The sequence below is a fragment of the Melanerpes formicivorus genome, unplaced genomic scaffold (genome assembly GCF_026170545.1).
Source record: "Melanerpes formicivorus ecotype bairdi unplaced genomic scaffold, bMelFor1.0.p_v2 SCAF_1, whole genome shotgun sequence".
Classification (NCBI taxonomy): Eukaryota; Metazoa; Chordata; class Aves; order Piciformes; family Picidae; genus Melanerpes; species Melanerpes formicivorus.
In genome coordinates this window covers 27,116,103-27,138,103 of record NW_027142353.1, presented here as the reverse complement: position 1 = coordinate 27,138,103, position 22,001 = coordinate 27,116,103, and the positions used below count along the sequence as shown (strand labels likewise).

At 42.4% G+C, this 22,001-nt stretch overlaps 1 protein-coding gene across 4 annotated transcripts in view; it reads right to left on the bottom strand.

The window, feature by feature from the left end:
* The window catches only part of TGFBRAP1 (transforming growth factor beta receptor associated protein 1), a 43,372-nt gene extending 21,479 nt beyond the window's left edge, over positions 1 to 21,893 (bottom strand). The window contains exons 1-4 of one of the 4 annotated variants that reach the window (XM_068137817.1): positions 21,656 to 21,893; positions 13,200 to 13,901; positions 3,964 to 4,158; positions 2,831 to 2,985 (exon numbers count right to left, since the gene is read on the bottom strand). In XM_068137817.1, the coding sequence (XP_067993918.1) occupies positions 2,831 to 2,985; positions 3,964 to 4,158; positions 13,200 to 13,884 (1,035 nt within the window). In that variant the 5' untranslated portion in view covers positions 13,885 to 13,901; positions 21,656 to 21,893. The other 3 variants (XM_068137800.1, XM_068137794.1, XM_068137808.1) reach the window with 3 other exon arrangements.
* Between the last annotated feature and the right edge of the window lie 108 nt (positions 21,894 to 22,001).

Sequence of the window (22,001 nt, the reverse complement as noted above, 5' to 3'; positions counted from 1 at the left end):
CTAACCAAGGTCTTCACTACCATCAACCATGATTTCTGCAAACTTCAGCTGTCCTGAAAAATTAAGTAGCATTCAGTCATTTCATGGTAGCATGGTAGAAAGGCCTTTGTATTCTTCTACCAAAAATGATATCCAGCAAAGACATTTCCTTGCAATACTTTTGCTTGGCTTTTCTTCACTGAGCAGTAATTCTTAATGCACAAAGACAAAGGAATTTTCATATAATATGCCAAGAGATAATTTGCAGTCTTCAGGGTCCATGGGTTAAATGACAAGTTGAGGCTACTAATGTACAATCTGATTCTTTCCAGTAACTAAGTATTGGTTGTACAAATAGTTATAAAAGTTTGGTACAGTACTTCACTGTTTCAATCTCACTACCATACCGGATTACCAGCACATATGTTTATGCTGGTATAGTACTGCTGATGTAAAGAAAGAAGACAATACATGTGTGAATGCACACAACCACAATGCAGTACTGAACTGCAGAGAAGACCCCATGTTGTCCTACAATGCCATGAATGACTTCAATCCACACATAAGATGTCAAGAGACACTGAAAACCACGGAAGCTAAAGCAGTATGTGTAAAAGATTGCTACATGTACCAGACAACTATCACTCTCTTCTGTATGGATAAATCATAGTGGCCGGATCAAGTAATGCCAAACGTGCATTTCTTCTAACTGCTTATATAAAACAGTAAAATAAGGCCTTGAAAGTGTCACTAATCAGTAAAGCTTACAAAACACATAAGATATTTATTAGAAGATACCTACTATCTTTTTAATGTCTAGTATCTCAGAATATCCCTTGGACAGGAGTTAGAAAGGGGTGACTGTGATCAGTTAAAGCATGCCAAAGAAATGTAGCAGAAGACTATACGTAAGGCATGTAATTTGGCTGAACCCCATCAGATTTATATTATGCAAGACTACAGCACAAGTCTGATGTGCTTGCAACAAACCTATAGTGACAGCATTAAGTATCAAAAGCATGTTAGAAAGTAAGCTCAACATGCTACACTTCCAACTACAGATAAGCTCTGAAAAATTGGATTGATGTCTCAACAACTAAGCCAAGTTGAGTCATTATATTATGAGTCAGTGGGAAAATCCATCAATTTAAGATGGTTAAAATCAGTTTGCAAATGCAGTCCAGAACTAGAACAGGCTGTTTTGCTTGCAAGCAATGTTGTCTGTTATAGGTTGGACTTGATGATCTCAAAGGTCTTTTCCAACCTGGTTAATTCTGTATTCTGTTTTTCAATTGTAGCATTGCCTCAAAAGTAACAACACACCCTTAAAAACATGTTAAAATAGAAAGAACTTCCAAATTATAAACTCAGGAAAAGAGAGTGAACATAAAACATATATTATCAGAAAGTAGCTCATCCTAAAACTAGAAAAATCCTAAATGCAAGAAAACTTTAGAGGAATGAGATTCTACCTCACATTTTTTAGATAATGAAATGCAGTTCATCTTGTGGCACAACACAGAAAGACTGGAAAGAAATGTAGAATCAGAGGTGCTCAACATATGATTGAGGACATGGATTCTGTCCTCACAGCAGGATTTTACTTTGCTTCTTTAAACAGACTGCAAAGTTGGAAATGAAGATGAGAAGCAAAGCAGACTGGAAGCTAAACTCTATTTACCTAAATACTTTTCAGATTCAAGTACAAACAGAGAGTTGTACCTGAGCAAAAAGGATGGAAACACTTTTCCCTCAAGCTTTTACTTCCAGCTACCTGCCAGAGGTTCTTTTAATGCAAGACTTAAGGATCAAAATGAAAGTTAATACAAATTTCATTTAATCTAATGTCTGCCTTTCAAGGGTCCTGACCAAAATTTAAATGACAAAGACTTAGAATCTCCTTGAAGTTAGAAAAACCCCAAACTGGACAGATTGAATCATTTTTGACCACCACAATTCTGTAATTTCCACAATCATGTTCTAAACTTTACATTTTCCTTAACAAACCAGCAGCAACACAAGAGATACCTATTCTAATGGTAACTAAATGCTCCAAAATATGTTAAGAAAAAATTCAAACCATGAGATTTTCTGCAGGTTACAGATAAAATTTTGCTTTGATGAAAGAAGGAAAACAAGTCAAATATTAATTCTCCTACTTGGTGAGCAAAGATTTCATGCTACATTTTCCAAGTTTCAGTCTCTAAGTAACAAATACAGTAGAATGTGCATTGCAATAGAAACCAGATGTAGAAGGAAATAAGTACAAATCTTAAATCAACACTCTGTAATCAAAGAGTGACTAAGATTCTTTACCACACAACAATCTTAAATATTCAGTAACACACTAGTACAAGTATTACTTGAATGACTTTGAAGTAGGATCTATTTGGTTTAGATTCCCCATCACTTTACTTCACAGCTGTACTAGTGTGGAGTTTAGGACATAGTGACAATATCCAATAAAAAAGGTAAAACCTTTAAAAAAAAATCTGATTTGACAAAAAGTACACTTTTTAAAAGAGCAAATAATAACTAGACATAGTACTAAGGAAGCATCACAGTGGATTTTCTATCACTAGGTTTTCAGTTTTGTTATAAATTTTTTCAAGTCACATACTTCAAAATAAACCAGCACCAAAGACCCAGCAGAATAACAGCATCGAACACAGCTAATGTCACAGCCCTTACAAGCAGAAGCCAATGCAGCAGCACATTTATTTCCTCAGACTGAAGCCATAAAAGGTATCAGATTTTGCTTTAAAGTAAGTCTCTTTAGTCACTTGACTACTGCTACACATAGCCCCAGTGTAAAAATTGTATTTTCATGAAAATTGAAGGAAGGACAGACCTGAAATTTCTCTTTTGGAATATTCCTTCGAGCTCCTTTTGCTAGAACAAGGGCTTCTTCCACTCTGTGGCTAGCTAGAAGATCCTGAATCTGTTTTTCCAAAGGTAATGGCACCAAGATATACACACCCTTATTAGTAGCAACAATCACCTTTCCTGGACAGAGCAAACAGACATGTTCAATTTACATTCTCTACAGATAACCCACACATTTCAGAAATAAGCTTTAAGATTTACTATTCGAGATACAAGAACCTAAGCAGTGTTAAAGTTTCAAAACTCATCTTTGTTGTTACCATATTTACTAGATGGTTTATAGTTTACTAGATAGTAAATTATACCTCAGAAATACAGATAGAATAGTGAACATATTTACAGCAGATTTTGTCCACTCTGAATAAATGAAATTGGCTATAATTTCTCATTATGAGAAAGTTGTAAATACAACCACTGTAACTATTGCCCAAATTCTACAGAATAGGAACTTTTCACTGCCAGTATTTCCAAAGGCTTACTTTAGAAAATTGTAAGCTGTACATCAAGGGTAGCAAGTACCATAGTGATAGAGTTTGTAGCTGTTCTGGGCGGGGGGGGGTGGGAAAGGCAGTGTAATGTATTCCACACTTCCAAGTTCTTAACTGAAGAACAGACCAAAGGATTTTTTTGGTTTAACAATTCTTTGTGAAATATCCCATTTTAAGCCTCTTACACAGGTATTTTAGAAAATAATACAAAAAGAATGATTTTAAGATTTTTGTCTATTGGCTATCCCAACAAAGTTCTAACATCTGTAGCTCACAGTAACTCACTTGTTGCATTAAATTAACGTTGATCCTTCCAAAGAAATAATCAAGTAATACGAAAAAGATCTAAGCCCACTCAGCTCCATTTTGATTCAACAATTAACTTGATAATTAGAGCATATTTAATGAGTACACATTTTGTTAGAAGCATGGAATCTTGGGTGACTGAAGCTTTCCCATCCTAGTCTGCAGGAATCTAATCAAAAGCATTTGCAACGAAAGTTTCAACAGGTAATGGGTTTGCTATATATTTTCTTCACAAACTGCAGTGATTGTGCCCACAGCAGCTGCTATTCCACAAATACTGGCACAAAAGTGTTGTTTACAATACCTTCAAAGTCCTGTAGAATGTGACCTTCTTTAAAAGGCAGAGTTTGCTTTTGCTGCTGGTCCAGCATGCTGTGTACGGTAATGAACTCATCATCGAGAGCAACCACGTAAGGAAAGCACAAAGCTGCTCCAATCACATTCTCTGACCAGTGCACAGGGGCACGCTGTGAAATGCCATCTACAGTTGCAAACATGCCTAAAAAAAGGAGAAAAAAAACCACCTGAGGCTCATGCCAGTTGAAGACTCTGTTTTCACAGTATGAAGCATGGGTACCAAGGTACAGAAATAACTTCAGAAGAACAGATGCAGTACACTAGCGCATCACACCGCCCTGAACCTTACAGACCTGTTGGTTAGTTCAGTTAATTTTTTTTTTCTTCTTTCCTTCTCCTTCACCACAGAAAAGGGACAGCCCCCAAAATGGGGGTTTAGTAAGTTTCATATCTTTTGAATAAGAATTACGTCATGTTCAAATTCACTTCAAAACATTAGTATTTCGATGGTGTCAGCATCCAAACAATACTGCCTTGGTAGGAACTGCAGATCTGCACTGCCTGACCCATCTGGCAATACAGGCACATTTGTGCCTTGTAGTGTCAAATGCCTGAAGTGAATTTTAGCTGACAGTACCAACAACTTGCTTATACTTCTTCACTTTTGCTACAACAAAATTTTCACAGAACATGAATCCAGCTCCTTGGAACAAGTCATTTCCTGTGAGGCATCTGTGCTTTCGATTACGAAAAGAAATGCAGAGGTTGCCTATAAAGCATATTTTCCCCAAAGCCAAGCACAGACTTTTTTAGTACAGAATCACAGAATCAGTCAGATTGGAAAAGACCCCTGGGATCATCAAGTCCAACCATTGACCCTACTCTACAAAGTTCACCCCGAAACATATCCCCAAGCACCACATCTAAATGACCTTTAAACACACCCAGGATTGGTGACTCAACCAGCTCCCCGGGCAGCCCATTCCAGCATCTGACCACTCCTTCTGTAAAATTTTTCCTAAGGTGCAATCTAAACCTACCCTGTTGCAGTTTGAGGCCATTCCCTAATGTTCTATCATTAATTACCCCTGAGAAGAGATCAGCACCAATACCTCCACAATGTCCTTTCAGGTTATATCATATCCCAATGACACCTCCTATGCTGTCTTCAAAATAACTGTATTAAACCTTTGTTAATTTGTGTTTCTTTGCCACTGTCTTTCCTCCTGTCTGTTCTGTTCTCCTCCTCCTAGCTTTAACAGAAGTCTGACTTCCTTTTGGACCACATGCCACGAGTTCTATTTATGCTATTTGCCATGACCCAAATCTTCCTGAGACATTAACTGAAGAAAAAATTCCAGTCAGAGTTTTCAGACTCAGTTCAGTAACCCTTTGCCAGATGAGCTTTACTGAAGCATGATATAAACTTTTGTTCTAGACATGAATGCCTACCCCTTAAACCAAGTACTCTGACACCATTAAAAGGGCATGCCCATAAAAACTGCTCTTCTGCAGGAATGAGCCACTTGACAGCTGAGCTCTAAAGGGCAGAGGAGATTAAAAGATTATGTTGTTCAATTTACAAAATCCCTTCCAAACAGCAGATAATGAGGCAAGGGTAGCCAAGAAGGAATATAAGGGAAAAAAAACAAGAAAGACAGAAAGCTATAGATTTTTGGAGAACTACAGTGTAGAAACTCAACTTCTGGATCCTTTGCAGCAGCTCTGACAAGATCAGCCTTCTCCCTTGAATAAGGATGCAACACAAAAATTCACACATGACTATTTGCAAGTAATGCTATTTGCTTTCCCACTATATAATGATCAGCTTTCCAATTGCAGCAATCTTCCAGGAAATACTCTTCCCAGCCCCAATATGTAATTCCTGATTTAATCTATAGATATTGATATTCCTATGGATCAGAAGTGGAATTTTTGTATCAGGCATATTGTGTTACTCATTTTTAATGTGTTCCAGTTGTTACTTTGTACTATAATCCCATTTTTAAAAGTGAAAGAATTTTGTATTAAATATATATTAACCTACTGTAACTCAGGGCTAATTATATTTGAAATATGAATTCTCAGAATGTTCCATTTGTCTGACATTCGAAAAAAAAATACAGTTACAAAAACTCTAACTTTAAAGACTTATTTTTCCCCTCAGTGACAGAGTTCTTCTTTAGGTAATAGGAAAAAAAAAAACTCCTTCATGGAAGTGAAAGGGTACACAGAGCAATGGACCATACTTTTCCAAGTCACTCTCCCTCTAAATCCCTCTTCCTTCAATAGCTAAGGCTTTTGTGGTAGAATGATGCATTTTCTGTCTTTGTCCAGTTCTCACCTAAAGATAACCATAAATATGAAAACTACAGTCAGAAACCATGGCCTTTTTATAGTAAATGTGTCTGATGAAACTGAGATTAAGCCAGTAATTGTTTCTGTATTAAATATGCATATGCTATGCAAAGGTTACAAGAGCTACCCAAAACACAGCTACACCTGTTTTCAACACCAAGAGACTTGGAAAATTACAAAATCACAGAATAATTTCAGTCAGAGGAGGTTTCTGAAGGACATTCAGTCGAGTTTCCACACACTCAAAGAAAGACCTACTTAGAATAGGTTATTCAGGACTTTGTGCAACCATCTGTAGATTTTGTTTGTTTTAAAGCAAAAATGGAGCAGGTCCAGAGGAGGGCCACAGAAATGGTCAGGGGGTTGGAGCACCTCTGCTACGAAGACAGGCTGAGGGAGCTGGAGTTGTTCATCCTGGACGGAGAGAAAATGCTTACAATGGCCTGAAGTGATAGGATGAGGGGCAATGGCTTTGAACTAGGGAAGAGCAGATTTAAATTGGAACAAGTTCTCTACCATAAGGGTAGTGGAACACTGGAACGGGTTGCCCAGGGAGGTGGTTGAGGCCCCATTCCTGGAGATATTCAAGGTGAGGCTCAACAGGCTCTGGGCAGCCTGATCTCATAGAGAATGTCCCTGCTTACTGCAGAGGAGGTTGGACTAGATGACCTTTGGAGGTCACTTCCAACCCAGACCATTCTGTGATTCTGTGAAAAAGCTTCTTTGTGAAAACACCTGTGAAATACAACTTCTTTAGTAGTACTATTTGCTTATTCTGTTTCTATTTCTGTTATCATAAAAATTAACAGTGCAAGGAACACTGTGAGCGGGTGAAAACAAGAAAGGAACATACTAGTTACTGTTGACTACCCTGCAGCATTATCAGCTGTGAGAAAAGGCACTGCATGACCTTCTATGAATCATTCTGCCTAGTACTGGGGTGCTTGCTATGTCAGCCCTCCAACTCCATCTGGAGTCTGCTCAATCACTATAAAACTATTCCATTTATGCACCACTGAGAAGCACTTATTCTGGAAAAGCAAAATTAATAAACTAAAATTAGATCTTTAAATTTTGCAATTTTTCACTCCTTGAAGTAATGAAATAGTCGAAGTAGGAAGTTGAAGCCTAGAGACTGCCTAGTCCAGCTTCCTTGCTCAAAGCAGGGTCAGCTACAGCAGGCTGCTTGAGAACTTGCACAGTCAGGTCCTGAGTATCTCTATGAACAGACACTCCACATCCTCTTCAAGACTGGTTTCCTGCTTTGATGACCATCACAATGAGGAATCTGTCTTATGTTTAAGCAGAATTTCCTGTATTTCAGTTTGTACTGAGACTCTCTCCTCCTCTTTCACTGGATAAAATACCACTGTGCAGGCTGGCTCTGTTTTCTTTACCTCTCCCCTAAACACATTGATAAGATCACACCAAGCTTGTTCTTCAGACTGACCAGACATAGCTTTCCCAGCCTCTCCATACAAGCTACTCCAATCACTTAGTCATCCTTAGAGCTTTTAACCCATGGTCCAAGCTGCTAATAAACATGTTAGTACTGACTTCACTATCAGCCTCCTGTTCCATAACTCAATCTTTCTCTATTAAGGCAGAATTTTGTTGCTCCAGATTTTGCTTCTGGTCCCAGAGGCAGAAAATTCCCGAAGGCAGGGTGTACCAGTAACAACCAAGGTAACAGCAGCATTTTCTGCTTCAGCCTCTTCCATGCCTTTTGGCACCACATGCTCCACCCCATTCAGCAGTGGGTATCTATTTCCCTTGGCCTTCCTTTGCTCATGATATGCTTGTACAAGCTCTTTTTGTTGTATTCACAGTGCTCACTGGGCTCAATACCGGATAGACTTTGGCTTCCCTAATCCCATCCAAAGTGCTTGGTTAGCACCATTCTCTCTTCCCAGCTCCTCCCTGGTCACCTGTCCTTGCTAGCTTGCTTCCTTCTTATATACATGTTTTGTCAAGAGCTCATTAACGCAGGCCTCTTGCCATCTTTGCTTATTGTGCTGCTCACTGTGATGCACCATTTTTGAACCTGGAGGAGGTAGTCCTCTCCAGGATCATACCCCGTGGGATTCTTTTAATTTGGTCTCTGAACAAATTGAAGACTGCTATCCTGAAGTCCCAGCTGGTGGTCTTTTTGCCTTGTTCCCTTCTCTCAGGATCCTGAAATTCACCACATCTCTAGCCAGCTTCAACAGTGCTCATCCCCTCATCATCTCCTTAATCACCACCAATGCATCCCAGAAATCTCCTGAACTGACTTGTGTCCTACTGTGCTGCCCCTCTAGCAGGTCCTGGAGTGCCCCCTTCAATGCACAGACTGCAAATGAAGGTTTCTTCTTGTTATATGGAGAAGGCCTTATCTACATCTTCCTGATAAGGTAGTCTGTAGCAGACATCCACCACAACACCACCCACATTAGTCTGCCTTCTAACCCTAATCCAGAAACTCTCAGCTGCCTCCTCCTTTGTCCCAGTGCACACCACACCTTTCTGATGCTCTCATGTCAAGAGTAACTCCTCGCTTGAGCTGCTAACATGTAGCTGTGCTAATTTCCAAGAAAAAAAAGAGCTTTCATCATCATGCTGTTTTGCACAGAATTCTTTGTGTGTCTGGTCAGCCCACAAGAAGCCAGGCCCCTTCTGTCTACTGATTACAAAGCCTTTTATCCTCATCACTCTGCACTCCTTGTTTGCCAACTCAGCCTATCACCAACATTCTTAGTTTAAATCCTCCTCAACAGATCAGTCAGTCTGTTGGCAAAACCACTTTTACCTCACTTGGCCTGGTGGACCCCATCTCTTCCTTAAATAGGGATCCACAGTCACAAAAGCCAAATCCCTTGTCAGGACAAGCTGTGCAACCAGGTAGTGATCTGCACAATTTGCTTGCTCCTCCTCAAGCTGATCTTCCACCAGCAGGACTGATGAGAAAACCTCCATCTCCAAGATGAGGGAGTTTCCCGCTACTATTACTAATTTCTCCTGGTGCTACTGCACAGTACAGGCTGAGATCATTTGATGGACGGAGCTTCCTGCTTCTCGCCTGCTACTTACTGTTGAGCACTGAACACATTCTATAGATGCAGATCTGCAGGCAGAAAAGTTCTTCCTTTTACAGAAGTTACAATATTCCAGCATTTACCATCACAGAAACTGGAGGTATAGCTGGGCGTTCAGGATCATGCCTGGAGAAGACTCTATTTCTTTTTTTGTCATCCCTGATGCCATTGCAGTCTACTGACCTCCTCTACATCTCCTTTACTTGGCAATGAAAATCCACAACCAAGCATGCATCTCTTGTGGGCAAGGACAATATTTCCCCTTGACCCAGTCTCAGCAAGATGCACTAGGTGCACTCTTCAGCTCATGACCTGAAGAACTACACCCTCCCTTGGGAACTTGACCCAAGTCGAGGCCTCTGATGTTTTGGAGGAGTTGCTCCAGCTAGTGCTAGGAAGCTTGCTCTGTGCTAACACACGAGAACTGTTTGCTGAAGTTAAAACAAACAAACAAAAACTTAAAGCTTCTGTATGGCAGGAAGCCTGATTAGAAACATGCAACAAGAGCTTCAAGAAATGAAAAAACAAATTTTGGTAAGCATAGTTTCATACATAATCAGAAAAAATTGATTTTCAATACTGAATGAACTAATTACAGGACAGAAGGAAGATGTTTCAAAAATGACATTTGTCCTCCCTTTGAAACAATGAGCTACATACTAACTCCAGGTAGAACCACTAAGTACCAAATATGTATGTATCAGCCATGAACAATTCTAACAATCTGGTTTAGATGCAGAGGGTCCAGGTAAAAGTTCCATACTTTAAAAAAAAATAAAAATCAAAGATATTTTACTTTATGATTAACATATTAAGCAGCTACTTTCTGTCATTCTGAATTCTAGTCTTAACTCAAAAGCAAATCAGTCCAGATAAATGTCACTTCAAACACTGTAAAGTCAAATATTTTGTGGAACATATTCACCCCAGTAAAAGAGGCTGAATTTAGCATAGATGCTGTATCAAGTGCCAAACAAACATGCCTTAACCAGTAAGACATACAAAAGCAAACCAAAAGCAGAACTGATGACTGACATTGAGTCTTTTCAAGTCCCTTCACTTCACAGCAGAGGCTTACCTCAGATAGCAAGATATACAATATTTATATATTATAAAGGCATTCAACCACCTCCACAGCAAAGAGACAAGTGTTAAAGATAACAAGAATTTTACCAACGAAGAAGAGCAAGATAGATAGTATTAATCAAAACAACAGTGGGGAGGGAGTAGAGAACAGATGATTAAAACCACCCAAACAAAACACAATCTGAATTAGGTAAGGAAAGGAAAAAAACATACAATAAATAAAACTTTGTAAAGCATCTGAGCTAGTATAAGGTAAGAGACTCTTCTTGGATATCAGATAAAAGCAGAAGTTGGACTAAAGCATCTGCTTTAACTAAATACAATTATACTTTTGAAAGCATATCTATTATTTTTTAATCAAAAAATGAACCACTTAAGCAGAATCTGATTTGACATTCCTAAAAATATGAATAAAGACTAAAGTAAGAATAGGATCTCTTTAGAAACTTATCAGAAAGGAATACTGTCTGACAGCCAATCCACAAATTTTAGCTTTCATAGCACTACTAAAATGGTTAATGTCCACAAATACACATCCACGTTTAAAGTAACTAACACTTTCAATATGCAGCAGGCAACCAAGATGATTTAGAAAAGCCCTACATCATCTTTAATTTGCATCAACTGGCATGTCAGTGATTCTCTACTTCTGTCAAGAAAAAGTGGTGAGTTGATGTACATGTCACATTCTGGTCACAAGACAGAGCTTCAATATAAACAACTGACTGTACTCTTTTCTTTGGATTTTATGTTGAAAAGACCAAACCCACACATATCCTTGAATCAAGGACCTAAACAGTTGTCATCTTTTCACTGTGCTTTTCCTAATGTGTCAGGAAAGATACATAAACTGCATCTACTAAATGGAGAGTCATATGGCAAACAGCATGGAAGCGTTCTGCTCATGGTCTGTCTGCTCTGAGATATAGTAGCTTTCCAAACAAAAAAAGCTCAAGAATACACACCTCACAGTGTATTCATTATTTAGATTAAAGCAGCAGTATTTTAATAGATAAATGGCTGTCAGGACAAAAGCACTACTTCACATGACCCAGCTCTGGGTTTGAGATAGCTACACATTCATTTTCATCCTGTTCAATATCTTCATTGATGATCTGGACAAGGGCATTGAGTCCACCATCAGTAAATTTGCAGATGACACCAAGCTAGGGGCAGGTGTTGGTCTGTTAGAGGGTAGGAGAGCTCTGCAGAGGGACCTTGACAGGCTGGACAGATGGGCAGAGTCCAATGGCATGAGATTTAACACATCTAAGTGCTGAGTTCTACACATAGGCCACAACCACCCCATTCAGTGCTACAGGCTGGGGTCAGAGTGGTTGGAGAGCAGCAAGGCAGAAAGGAACCTGGGGGTACTGGTCGATAGGGTGCCCAGGTGGCCAAGAAGGCCAATGACATCCTGGCCTGGATCAGGAACAGTGTGGCCAGCAGGAGCAGAGAAGTCATTGGACTGGACTCAGCACTGGTTAGGCCACACCTTGAGTACTGTGTCCAGTTCTGGGACCCACAATGTAGGAAAGATACTGAGTTGCTGGAAGGTGTCCAAAGAAGGACAACAAAGCTGGGGAGGGGTTTGGAGCACAAGGCCTGTGAGGAGAGGCTGAGGGAACTGGGATTGCTTAGTCTGGAGAAAAGAAGGCTCAGAGGAGACCTTATTGCTGTCTACAACTACCTGGAAGGAGGTTGTAGCCAGGTGGGTGTTGGTCTCTTCTCCCAAGCAACCAGCAACAGAACAAGAGGACACAGTCTCAATCTGTGCCAGGGGAGGTTTAGGCTGCATGTTCAGAAGTAGTTCTTCACAGAATGAGTGATTGGCCATTGGAATGCGCTGCCCATGGAGGTGGAGTCATCATCATCACTTGAGGTGTTTAGGAGGAGACTGGATGGGGCGCTCAGTGCCATGGTTTAGTTGATTAGATAGTGTTGGATGATAGGTTGGACTCAATGATCTCAAAGGTCTTTTCTAACCTGGTTAATTCTATTCTATTCTGTAATACTGAGCCGACAAACACTGTTTTAAAGCAAATAGGAGTATAAAAACTGGGCAGTATCTGACAACATGTACAGTTAGGGCAGAGTTTTCTACAGAAGTTTGGATACAGTTTATATTTCTTACTAGCATGGTAGGATACAGTCTACATTTCTTACTAGCACTCTAGTACAACAACCTATTTGTGAACATGTTACAATCTATAAAATGTATTTCACGTGAACTCTTCTGAATAGCAATTGGGGAAAAAATTAACTTGTTTACATTAAGTTAAAAAATTTACAGCAATGTGGGGCTCCTCAAACCCAGTCCAGGTAGTCATTATATAAAAGCTAACAGCCCCTGAAGTTTTGCTTGGTACCAATTTTTTTCTTCGTTTGTTTGGGCTTTTTTTGTTTTACTCTAGGCTGAAAGACACTATTACTGTTAGCTGCCTCTATAGAACTGAAGCTTTCAACAGACAATTAAAATACAAATAACCAGATTTCTGTGCATTTTTTAAATGCAGGAGAGCTATCGTAATATTTAGAAGCAAAAATTTGCTATCTACCTTTTAATCTCAACATCCCAGCACAGCCCTGTTAAGAAAATTATCATTACGTACACAACACTTAATTAGCTATGCTTTGCTTCCCAAATTGAGAGAAACTCAAAGTAGGTTAAAAAAAGAAAGAAAACAAAAAACAAAGGTAAAAATACTATGATCCTTAGTCTCACCTAGGCCTCCAGGACCGGCCAACAGAAACTCTTGTCTGCCTATCCTTTTCACAATTGGCCGTTTCTCATCACTGCAGTAAGGAAACAGATCCTGGGAGATGCCATTATTATAATTCAAAATTATATACTGTGTAGTAAGTGCAAGACACAAGTAATAACCATCTACAGCCACGGCACAGGGTTGCTCAGGAGTAAACACTTCCTTCACTATCTGTACTCTGTCTTCAAACACCATGAACATCTGAATGGTCCGCCGCTTGACTGAGATAATGCAGACTTCCACACAGAAAGGATCCCCACTCACAGGGTTTTCATTTAATGTGAATGTCACAGCTCCTTTGATTCTAGCGCCAGTGGGGACAGGTTCTAAGTTCATCATGTTAACTAGTGTTATTGTGTTGTCGCAAAGCACAAGAAGCCTAGTGAGGGCAGAGGCTGCTTTTAACTCGCTCACAGGCTTCTTCAAACCCAGGTATTTATGGAGTTGCTTGGTGGCCGCAAAAGTTATTTTTCCAGCTGTTGATATCTTTTCATCCAACAGAAAGTGATAGATAAAACAGTCATTGGTTCCAATATAGAGGTTCTTTCCGCAACACTCAATGCATTCGATGTTGATGTAATTTTTGTCTCCCATTAACATCTCCCGCTCAACAGCAGAAACGAGCTTGAAAGCTTTAACACTCATCGTGTCTTCTGGGTGATCTGATTAAAGAGAAAAAGAACACCGTTTACGTCCATACGCATAATGAAATGAGGTAGCAATCTAACATTCACCAATACAGAAACTTCAGTGTTGTTTTTTTAGTAGCCTATATTCCATTTCCAGCCTAATTCCACAAGTCACAATGAGTACATTAATAACCACAGAAATGAATCAAATTGTGTGCTTTCACTTCCAGGTCTTGTCTACAGCAGATTCACAACAGCACTCACCCAGTTTGAAGTGATGCTTTCTCTACAAGTAATCAGCATAATACTGTCTCTCTTAGACACTGGAACTACAAGTGGTTCCTGCTAATACTTAGTGTTTTATAAACCTGTCATATAAAGGTTTCTGCTGCTTGTACACGAAGAGATACAAGCTTTGGCTCTCATTTCTAGAGAGCTCATGAAGTATTTAGTGCTACATGTTAGTGTTTTACTAATAGGCCAAAATCGAGTGTAAACAGTCTCTTAGCAAAATATCATAGGCATATTTCATTTTATCACATACTTTACTTTCCTTACTCTCTAGCAATCAGATATATCTAAATTTCCAAACCAGTTATGTAATAATTTACACAAGGCATCATCCAACTTGTAATGAGTTGCTGGTTTGTGTTTTTTAAAAAAATACTGTCAGCGTTTGTTTTATGCAGCAGTACCTATTATGCATCCTCTGTAACAGACTACATGCACAAGCAATTACAAATTTGGAAGCATGGTCCATAAAGCATTCAATTAAGCTCAAGGTGCAATACCACAGAAGTTAAGAGTTTCTGTTCTCTACTGTCACAACTACTTCAGAAGTCTGTCTTTAAGTGCTAAGACTCACTTCTAATATTCATTCTACAAACTACACCTACCTTCCCTTTGCATTCAACCACTGTCAAGGGACAGACACAATTTATGAAACCATTACTAGTGTTTTAAAAACAGATAATGCAATTTTGCTGTACTCCAGACCTACTATTTTTTATAAGAAACCACAAGACTGCTGTGCTCAACATGCCAAAATACAGCAGACTGTTGACCTTACTTAATCATATTTTAATTTGTCATGACTGGTCTGTAATGACTGCTCAGCCAACACAGAGGAAGACAAAACACTGAACATCTTGAATGGATTTAAGAAATAACATATGCAATTACTCATAGTCCACATGTACAATGGAGGTATAAAACACCAGATAAAATTACTGTGGACCAACAGAGGGATCAACATCAATAAAATGCTCTTTCAAGCTATTAGATCTAAGAAACCCTTTTGCTTTTGCAAGACATTGAAACCTACACCAAACATTTTCAAAACTGAGAAAAGCTATGTAACTCACATGTAACCACTTAAAACCAAATCAAACTAAGACTATAGCCAGAAGCAACGAATGTTACAAAGAGATAGTAGTGAACTTTTTTGCAAAGAGCTTCCTATTTTTTTCAGATGTTAAGATTTTTGTTTGACCTTCCATTACACTCTCAAATCAAATCCCCACCCGAGGTGTAAATTAGTGTTCTGATCTTAACAACCCCCCCAAACTCCTGGAAGTACTATAGCAACAGCCTAAGGTAAAATGATAATGCAAGTCTCTGACAACAACAGCCATGTTATCCTCCAAGTTATCAAAAGAAACACAGTGCATTAAGTTAGAGGGCTGTTCAAAGGTTGACTGCCAAAAGAATTCTAACCACTTTAAAGAGCCTGTGTGTAGCCTGAAGTGATACCACTATCATAGGGAGAGGTTAGGCAGCTTTTGTACCTGAAACTGTCAACAACTTAACCTGTAGCTGAAGGTAAAAATGTTAATGCGTTCCACTGGGAGAACTACAGAATTCTGCTCCTGATAAAAATCTATTAAAAACCTCCAAAAAACTTACTCAATAGAAGTAGATTAAAAATATATATATATACACACACACAATCCTTGAGCAGGAAAAAAACCCCACAAACAACAAACCCACAAAGAATAACCTAAGTCTTGCAGCCATGAACAAAGTTTATGCTAGGGAAAAAAAAAGCTGTCGAAAGGCTTTTAAGAAAAACTACTGACAACACCCATAAACCAAATGCAATTTTTTTACATTTATAAGTAAGACCTATATGGCCTATGTGCATTGCAAGGAAACAGATTCTTCTGAACATGTCATTGCTTTAAAGTGCAAAAGACCATCCCAGAGTTACAAATAGAAGTCACTATGCTACTTTTAGGTATTCAGAACTGCGGAAAACAAGAAAATGGGGATGTTTGCTGTCAAAAAAGAATCGACAGACAAGCAAATTATCAGCCTGTTACATCTGATTTTCTTAAGGACAATAATAACCCCACATACACGCATTTCCAGTAAAAATTAGACAGCAGTCCTCCTGTACTTTTTTTAATACCTTGCTTTGCATTAACATTTCGTTGGCCGCTGCCCTGTAAACCGGCATCCTACCTACCCCTAACATGCGCAACGCTCCCTCATGTACACATACTCCTACATCCCGCATCCTGTGTAATTAACTCCGTGCAAGCTCTAAGTAACCCCGGCTTACAATTCTACACATCCGAGCTGGCGGCCTACTCCAGCGCCAGGGGCGGCCGCCCCGGCCCCGGGAGGACGCGGATGCGACTCACCCGAAGCGCGCCTGCACGGCGGAACACCCGCACTCTGCTCGGCGCACCGGCAGGAGCGAAGCTGTTCATTTCAGCCCCATCCCCTCACACACCCGCAGCCTAACCGAGCGGAGCAAACCAGGCCTGAGAGAGACCAGCTCCAGGGCCCCCGAGCCGCACCGGCCCCAGAAAGCCCGCCTCCGCTCCAATAGTGGATGGAGTCTCCCGTTTGTCCTCCCTCAGCACCTGCCAGCGTCACTGCCACACCAGGAACAGGGCCTGCCGCTCCGAGGCCTTGCGGTGCGGTGCCGGCGGCCGGGGCCAGGCCGGGGCGGGCGCCGCCTCAGGCCGCGCTGTCAGCGCCGGAGCCTTTCGGCACACTAGGGTCCGCCGGTGGGCGGAGAGGGGGAATTGGGGGGGGGACGACACGACGTGCCGCTTCCGGTGTCGCACAGGCCCCGCCCTGCACTAGAGTCAGCACTTCCTGGCGGGGCGGGACAAGGCGAGGGAAGAGGGTGCCTCGCCGGGAGGGCCCGGGCCCTTCCGGTCACGTGGGAAAGAGGCCGCCTTCGTCCCGGCGCCACCGTCTGAGGTGGAACGCCGGCCAGCTCCGCCTGTAGAGGCGCGGCTGGGGCGGTGGGCGCGGCTACTCTGGAGGAGAGCTTTCGAGAGCGCTTGGTGTTAGTAGGGGCCGCTGGGTGTTATAGCTTGTGGCTCGGCTTCCCCCGCTCTGGACCCAGAGAGACCGACCCACCAAGCCCTTTGGGCTTCGTTTCCCTGCGTCGGCCAGACAAGGGTGTAATGGGAGGCCTCTTCTCCGGGCCACTGAGCCCAGCCGACATAGTATGTCCTCTGAGAAATAGGTGCTGAGTATGAGGAATTGCATCCAAACCGTACATCTGTCTACACAGAAGAAAATCCAAAGGCAGGCAGTGAAGCTGGTGAAGGGGCTAGGAAACCAGTCCCAAAAGTGGCTGAGGGAACAGGGGTTGTTCAGTCTAGAGAAGGGTGGCTCGGGAGAGACCTTATCACTCTGTATTAAGGACCTGAAAGGAGGTACTAGCAAGGCAAAAGTTGGTCTCCTCCTACGCAACAAGCAGTAGGACAAGAGGGAATGGAATGGAATGGAATGGAATGGAATGGAATGGAATGGAATAGACCAGGTTGGAAAAGACCTTCAACATCATTGAGTCCAACCTGTCACCCAATGCCATCTAATCAACTAAACCATGGCACCACGTGCCTCATCCAGTCAAACACTTCCAGTGATGGTGACTCTACCACCTCCCTGGGCAGCCCATTCCAATGGTAAATCACTCTTTCTGTGAAGAACTTCTTCCTAACATCCAGCCTAAACCTCCCCTGGCACAGCTTGAGACTGTGTCCTCTTGTTCTGTTGCTGGTTGCCTGGAAGAAGAGACCAACACCCACCTGATTGCAGCCTCCCTTCAGTTAGTTGTAGACAGCAATAAGGTCTCCTCTGGGTCTCCTCTGAGCCTCCTCCAGGCTAAGCAACCCCACCTCCCTCAGCCTCTCCTCATAGGGTTTGTGCTCCAAACCCCTCCCCAGCTTTGTTGCCATTCTCTGGACACCTTCCAGCAACTCAGTATCTTTCCTAAATTGTGGGTCCCAGAACTGGACACAGTACTCAAGGTGTGGCCTAACCAGTGCTGAGTCCAGGGGCACAATGACTTCCCTGCTCCTGCTGGCCACACTATTCCTGATCCAGGCCAGGATGTCATTGGCCTTCTTGGCCACCTGGGCACACTGACGACTCTTGTTCAGCCTACTATCAACCAGCCTGGCTGCTCTCCAGCCACTCCAGACCCAGCCTTTAGCACTACATGGGGTTGTTGTGGCCTATGTGTAGAACTCAGCACTTGGATGTGTTAAATCTCGTGCTATTGGACTCTGCCCATCTGACCAGCCTGTCAAGGTCCCTCTGCAGAGCTCTTCTACCCTCTAACTGACTAACATCTGCTCCTAACTTGGTGTCATCTGTAAATTTACTGATGACTGACTCAACCCCCTCATTCAGATCATCAATGAAGATATTAAAGAGCATGGGCCTAGGACTGATCCCTGGGGGACACCACTAACTGACTGGCAGCCAGCTGGATGTGGCACCCGTTCACCACCACTCTCTGGGCTCGGCCATCCAGCCAGTTCCTAACCCAGCACAGAGTGCTGCTGTCCAAACCACAGGCTGACAGCTTGGCCAGGAGTTTGCTGTGGGGAACGGTGTCAAAGGCCTTGCTGCAGTCCAGGTAGACTACATCCACAGGCCTCCCCACATCCACCAGGCGGGTCACCTGATCATAGAAGAAGATCAGGTTGGTCAGGCAGGACTTGCCCTTCCTAAATCCTTGCTGGCTGGGCCTGATCCCTTGGCCATCCTGCAGCAGATGATCTGCTCCATAGTCTTGCCTGGCATGAAGGTCAGGCTGACAGGTCTGGAATTCCCTGGTTGCTCCTTCCAGCCCTTCTTGTGGATGGGCACCCCTTTGGCCAGCTTCCAGTCATCTGGAACCTCTCCAGTGAGCCAGGACTCTTGCAAAATGATGGAGAGTGGCTTGGCCAGCTCATCTGCCATCTCTCTCAGCACCCTAGGATGGATCCCATACGGTCCCATGGACTTGTGGGGATCCAAATGGCTAAGCAGGTCTCTAACTGCTTCCTCCGGGATTACAGGTGAACTGTACTGCTCCCTGCCTCCATTTGCCAGCTCAGGAGGCCAGTTGTCTGGAAGACAACCTATCTTGCTATTAAAAATTGAGGCAAAGAAGGTGTTAAGTACCTTTGCCTTTTCCTCATCTTTAGTTACAATACTTCCCTCCATGTCCACTAAGGAGTGGAGGTTGTCCTTGCCCCTCCTCTTGCCATTAATATATTTGTAGAAGGATTTTTTGTCGTCCTTCACAGCAGTGGCCAGTCTAAGCTCTAAATGAGCTTTTGCCTCTCTAATATTTTTCCTACATGATCTAGCAACATCCTTAAACATTCCATGGGTAACCTCTCCTCCATGGGTAACCTCTCCTTCCTTCCAAAGATGATACATCCTCTTTTTTTCCCTTAATTCACCCAGAAGTTCATTGCCCATCCAGGCTGGCCATCTGCCCTGGCAGCTCATTTTCCGGCACATTGGCACAGCCTGTTCCTGGTGCCTTCAAGGGTTCTTTCTTCAAGTAGGTCCAGCCCTCCTGGACCCCTTTATTTTTAAGGTCTGTTTCCCAAGGTACCTTCTGAGTCAGTTCCTTGAGTAACCTGAAGTCCAACCTCCAGAAGTCCAGCATGGAGGTTTGTTGCTGCCCCTCTTAGCTTGACTGAGTATTGAAAACTCAATTATCTCATGGTCACTGGACCCCAGACAGCCTCCAACCACATCTCCCACCAGCCCTTCTCCGTAAAAAGGTCAAGCAAAGCCTTACCCCTGGTAGGCTCACACAGCAGCTGGGATAAGAAGCTGTCCTCTGTACACTCTAAGAACCTTCTAGGCTGCCTCCTCTCTGCTGTGTTGTGTTCCCAGCAGATATCAGGAAGGTTAAAATTGCCCAACAGAACAAGGTCTGGTGATCTTGAGACAGCCTCTAGCTGCCTATAAAATAATTCATCAACCTCTTCATCCTGGTTGGGTGGTCTATAACAGACTCCAACCAGGATGTCTGCCTTGTTGGTCTTCCCTCTAATTCTCACCCACAGGCACTCAACATGATCATCCTTGATCTCTAGTTCCATGGCATCTAGAGCCTCCCTAACGTACAGGGCCTCCCCTGCACCCCTTCTACCTCCCCTGTAGCCTGTAGCCATCAATTACAGTGCTCCAGTCATGTGAGTCATCCCACCATTTTTCTGTGATGGCAACTACATCATAACTTTCCTGCTGTAACAAGGCTTCCAGCTCCTCTTGTTTGTTACCCATACTGTGTGCATTAGTGTACATGCACTTCAGCTGGGCTGCTGGTTTCACCTGACTGCAGCTTACCACCCTCAGACTCCTGTCTGGGGGGACTGATTTCAGCCCCTTCCCCCTTCAAATAGAGTTTAAAGCCCTCTCAATGAGACCTGCCAACTCCTTCCTAGAACCCTTTTCCCTCTGTGGCCTCAAGTAGCAAAAATTTCTTCACAGAAAAGGTTATCAAGCACTGGAACAGATTGGCCAGAGAAGTGGTTGAGTTGTCATCCATCACTGGAGGTACTAAAAAGATGTGCAGATGTGGCAATGAGGGACATGGTTTAGTGATGAACTTGGCAGTGTTAGGTTTATGGTTGTACCCAATGATCATAAAGGCCTTTTCCAACCTAAAGGATTCGATGATTCTATAATCTGGCTGCAAGCAATCCCAACAATGCAAGCAATATATGCTGCTAGTGATGTGGGCTGTTCCAGAGGTTTACTGTTTCCAAATGCTGTAGTTGATAGTAGTTATAGACAAGGTCTGACCCTGACATACAAAGGAGAAACATTGATGTAAAAAATGTCTCTTTGAAGAAAAACTGAGAAATAAACAGTCCTTAAGGCTGGTTTGGGAAGAGCTTCATCCCCATCTCCCAAGGAAAGCACATGGAAACCAAATTGAATAAACAGCCAGTGGGCAATTCTGAAGCCACTATATGAAACAATAGCCATACCTGCTGTTACACTGTTGTTTACGTAGGTATTTTAAATATTCACTATTTGAATTCATGTTCCCAGAAGTGCTGCATACATACAGCAGTAATATCATGGTCACATATATGCCACTTGTCCCATGTTCATCTATTTTGTTACTCATGTTGCATTTACTTGTTCCCTGTGCTTCTTCATGTTGTGAAATGCATCATGTACTTCATGGAACATTGCAATTTTCTTCTGTAATGAAAACATATTTGATTTGCTAACATAATAGTTTGTGATTTTCATACTGTGCTTTAAAACATAAGCAGGTTACTAACGCGGATAATACAAAGTAAGCAGCTTTACAATTACAAAGTAACTTCTGTTACTGCAGCTCAAGAAGCATTAACTAGCAGTTCTCACTTTTATGGGCAAGATTTCCAGCTTCTTTAATTCAGCAGCAAAGCTTCTGCACGTAGCAGCTGAAGCACTGTGTACTTTCCTATGTTAACAGAGTTCTTTGTTTTCCTTATTCAGTAGTATCAGTTAAGAGTATGACTTCGCCTTACCAACAACACAAAACTCCCAACCCGCCTGCCGGATGAGCTGCCTGAAGGAGTCAAGCCGACCCGGCGGGGCACACTCCCAGCTTTCCCTGTCCCTGAGCCAGACTGTGCACGTCGCAGGCCGCCCCCACTCCACAACATAATGCCAAAGTAGTTTCTGGCTCAGCAAGGCTACTTTGGAAACCCGTTCCCAGGCCCGCCGCCCAGGAAGCCATCACCGGAACCATCCCAGCGCCGACGCTTCCCCGGCCCGCGCCGTCCTGACGTCACGCATTCGCGTCACTTCCCTCTCTAGCTCCCCTCCCGCGAGTCCGTGAGGCATTGTGGGAAGCCGGAAGGAGGTCGCGGG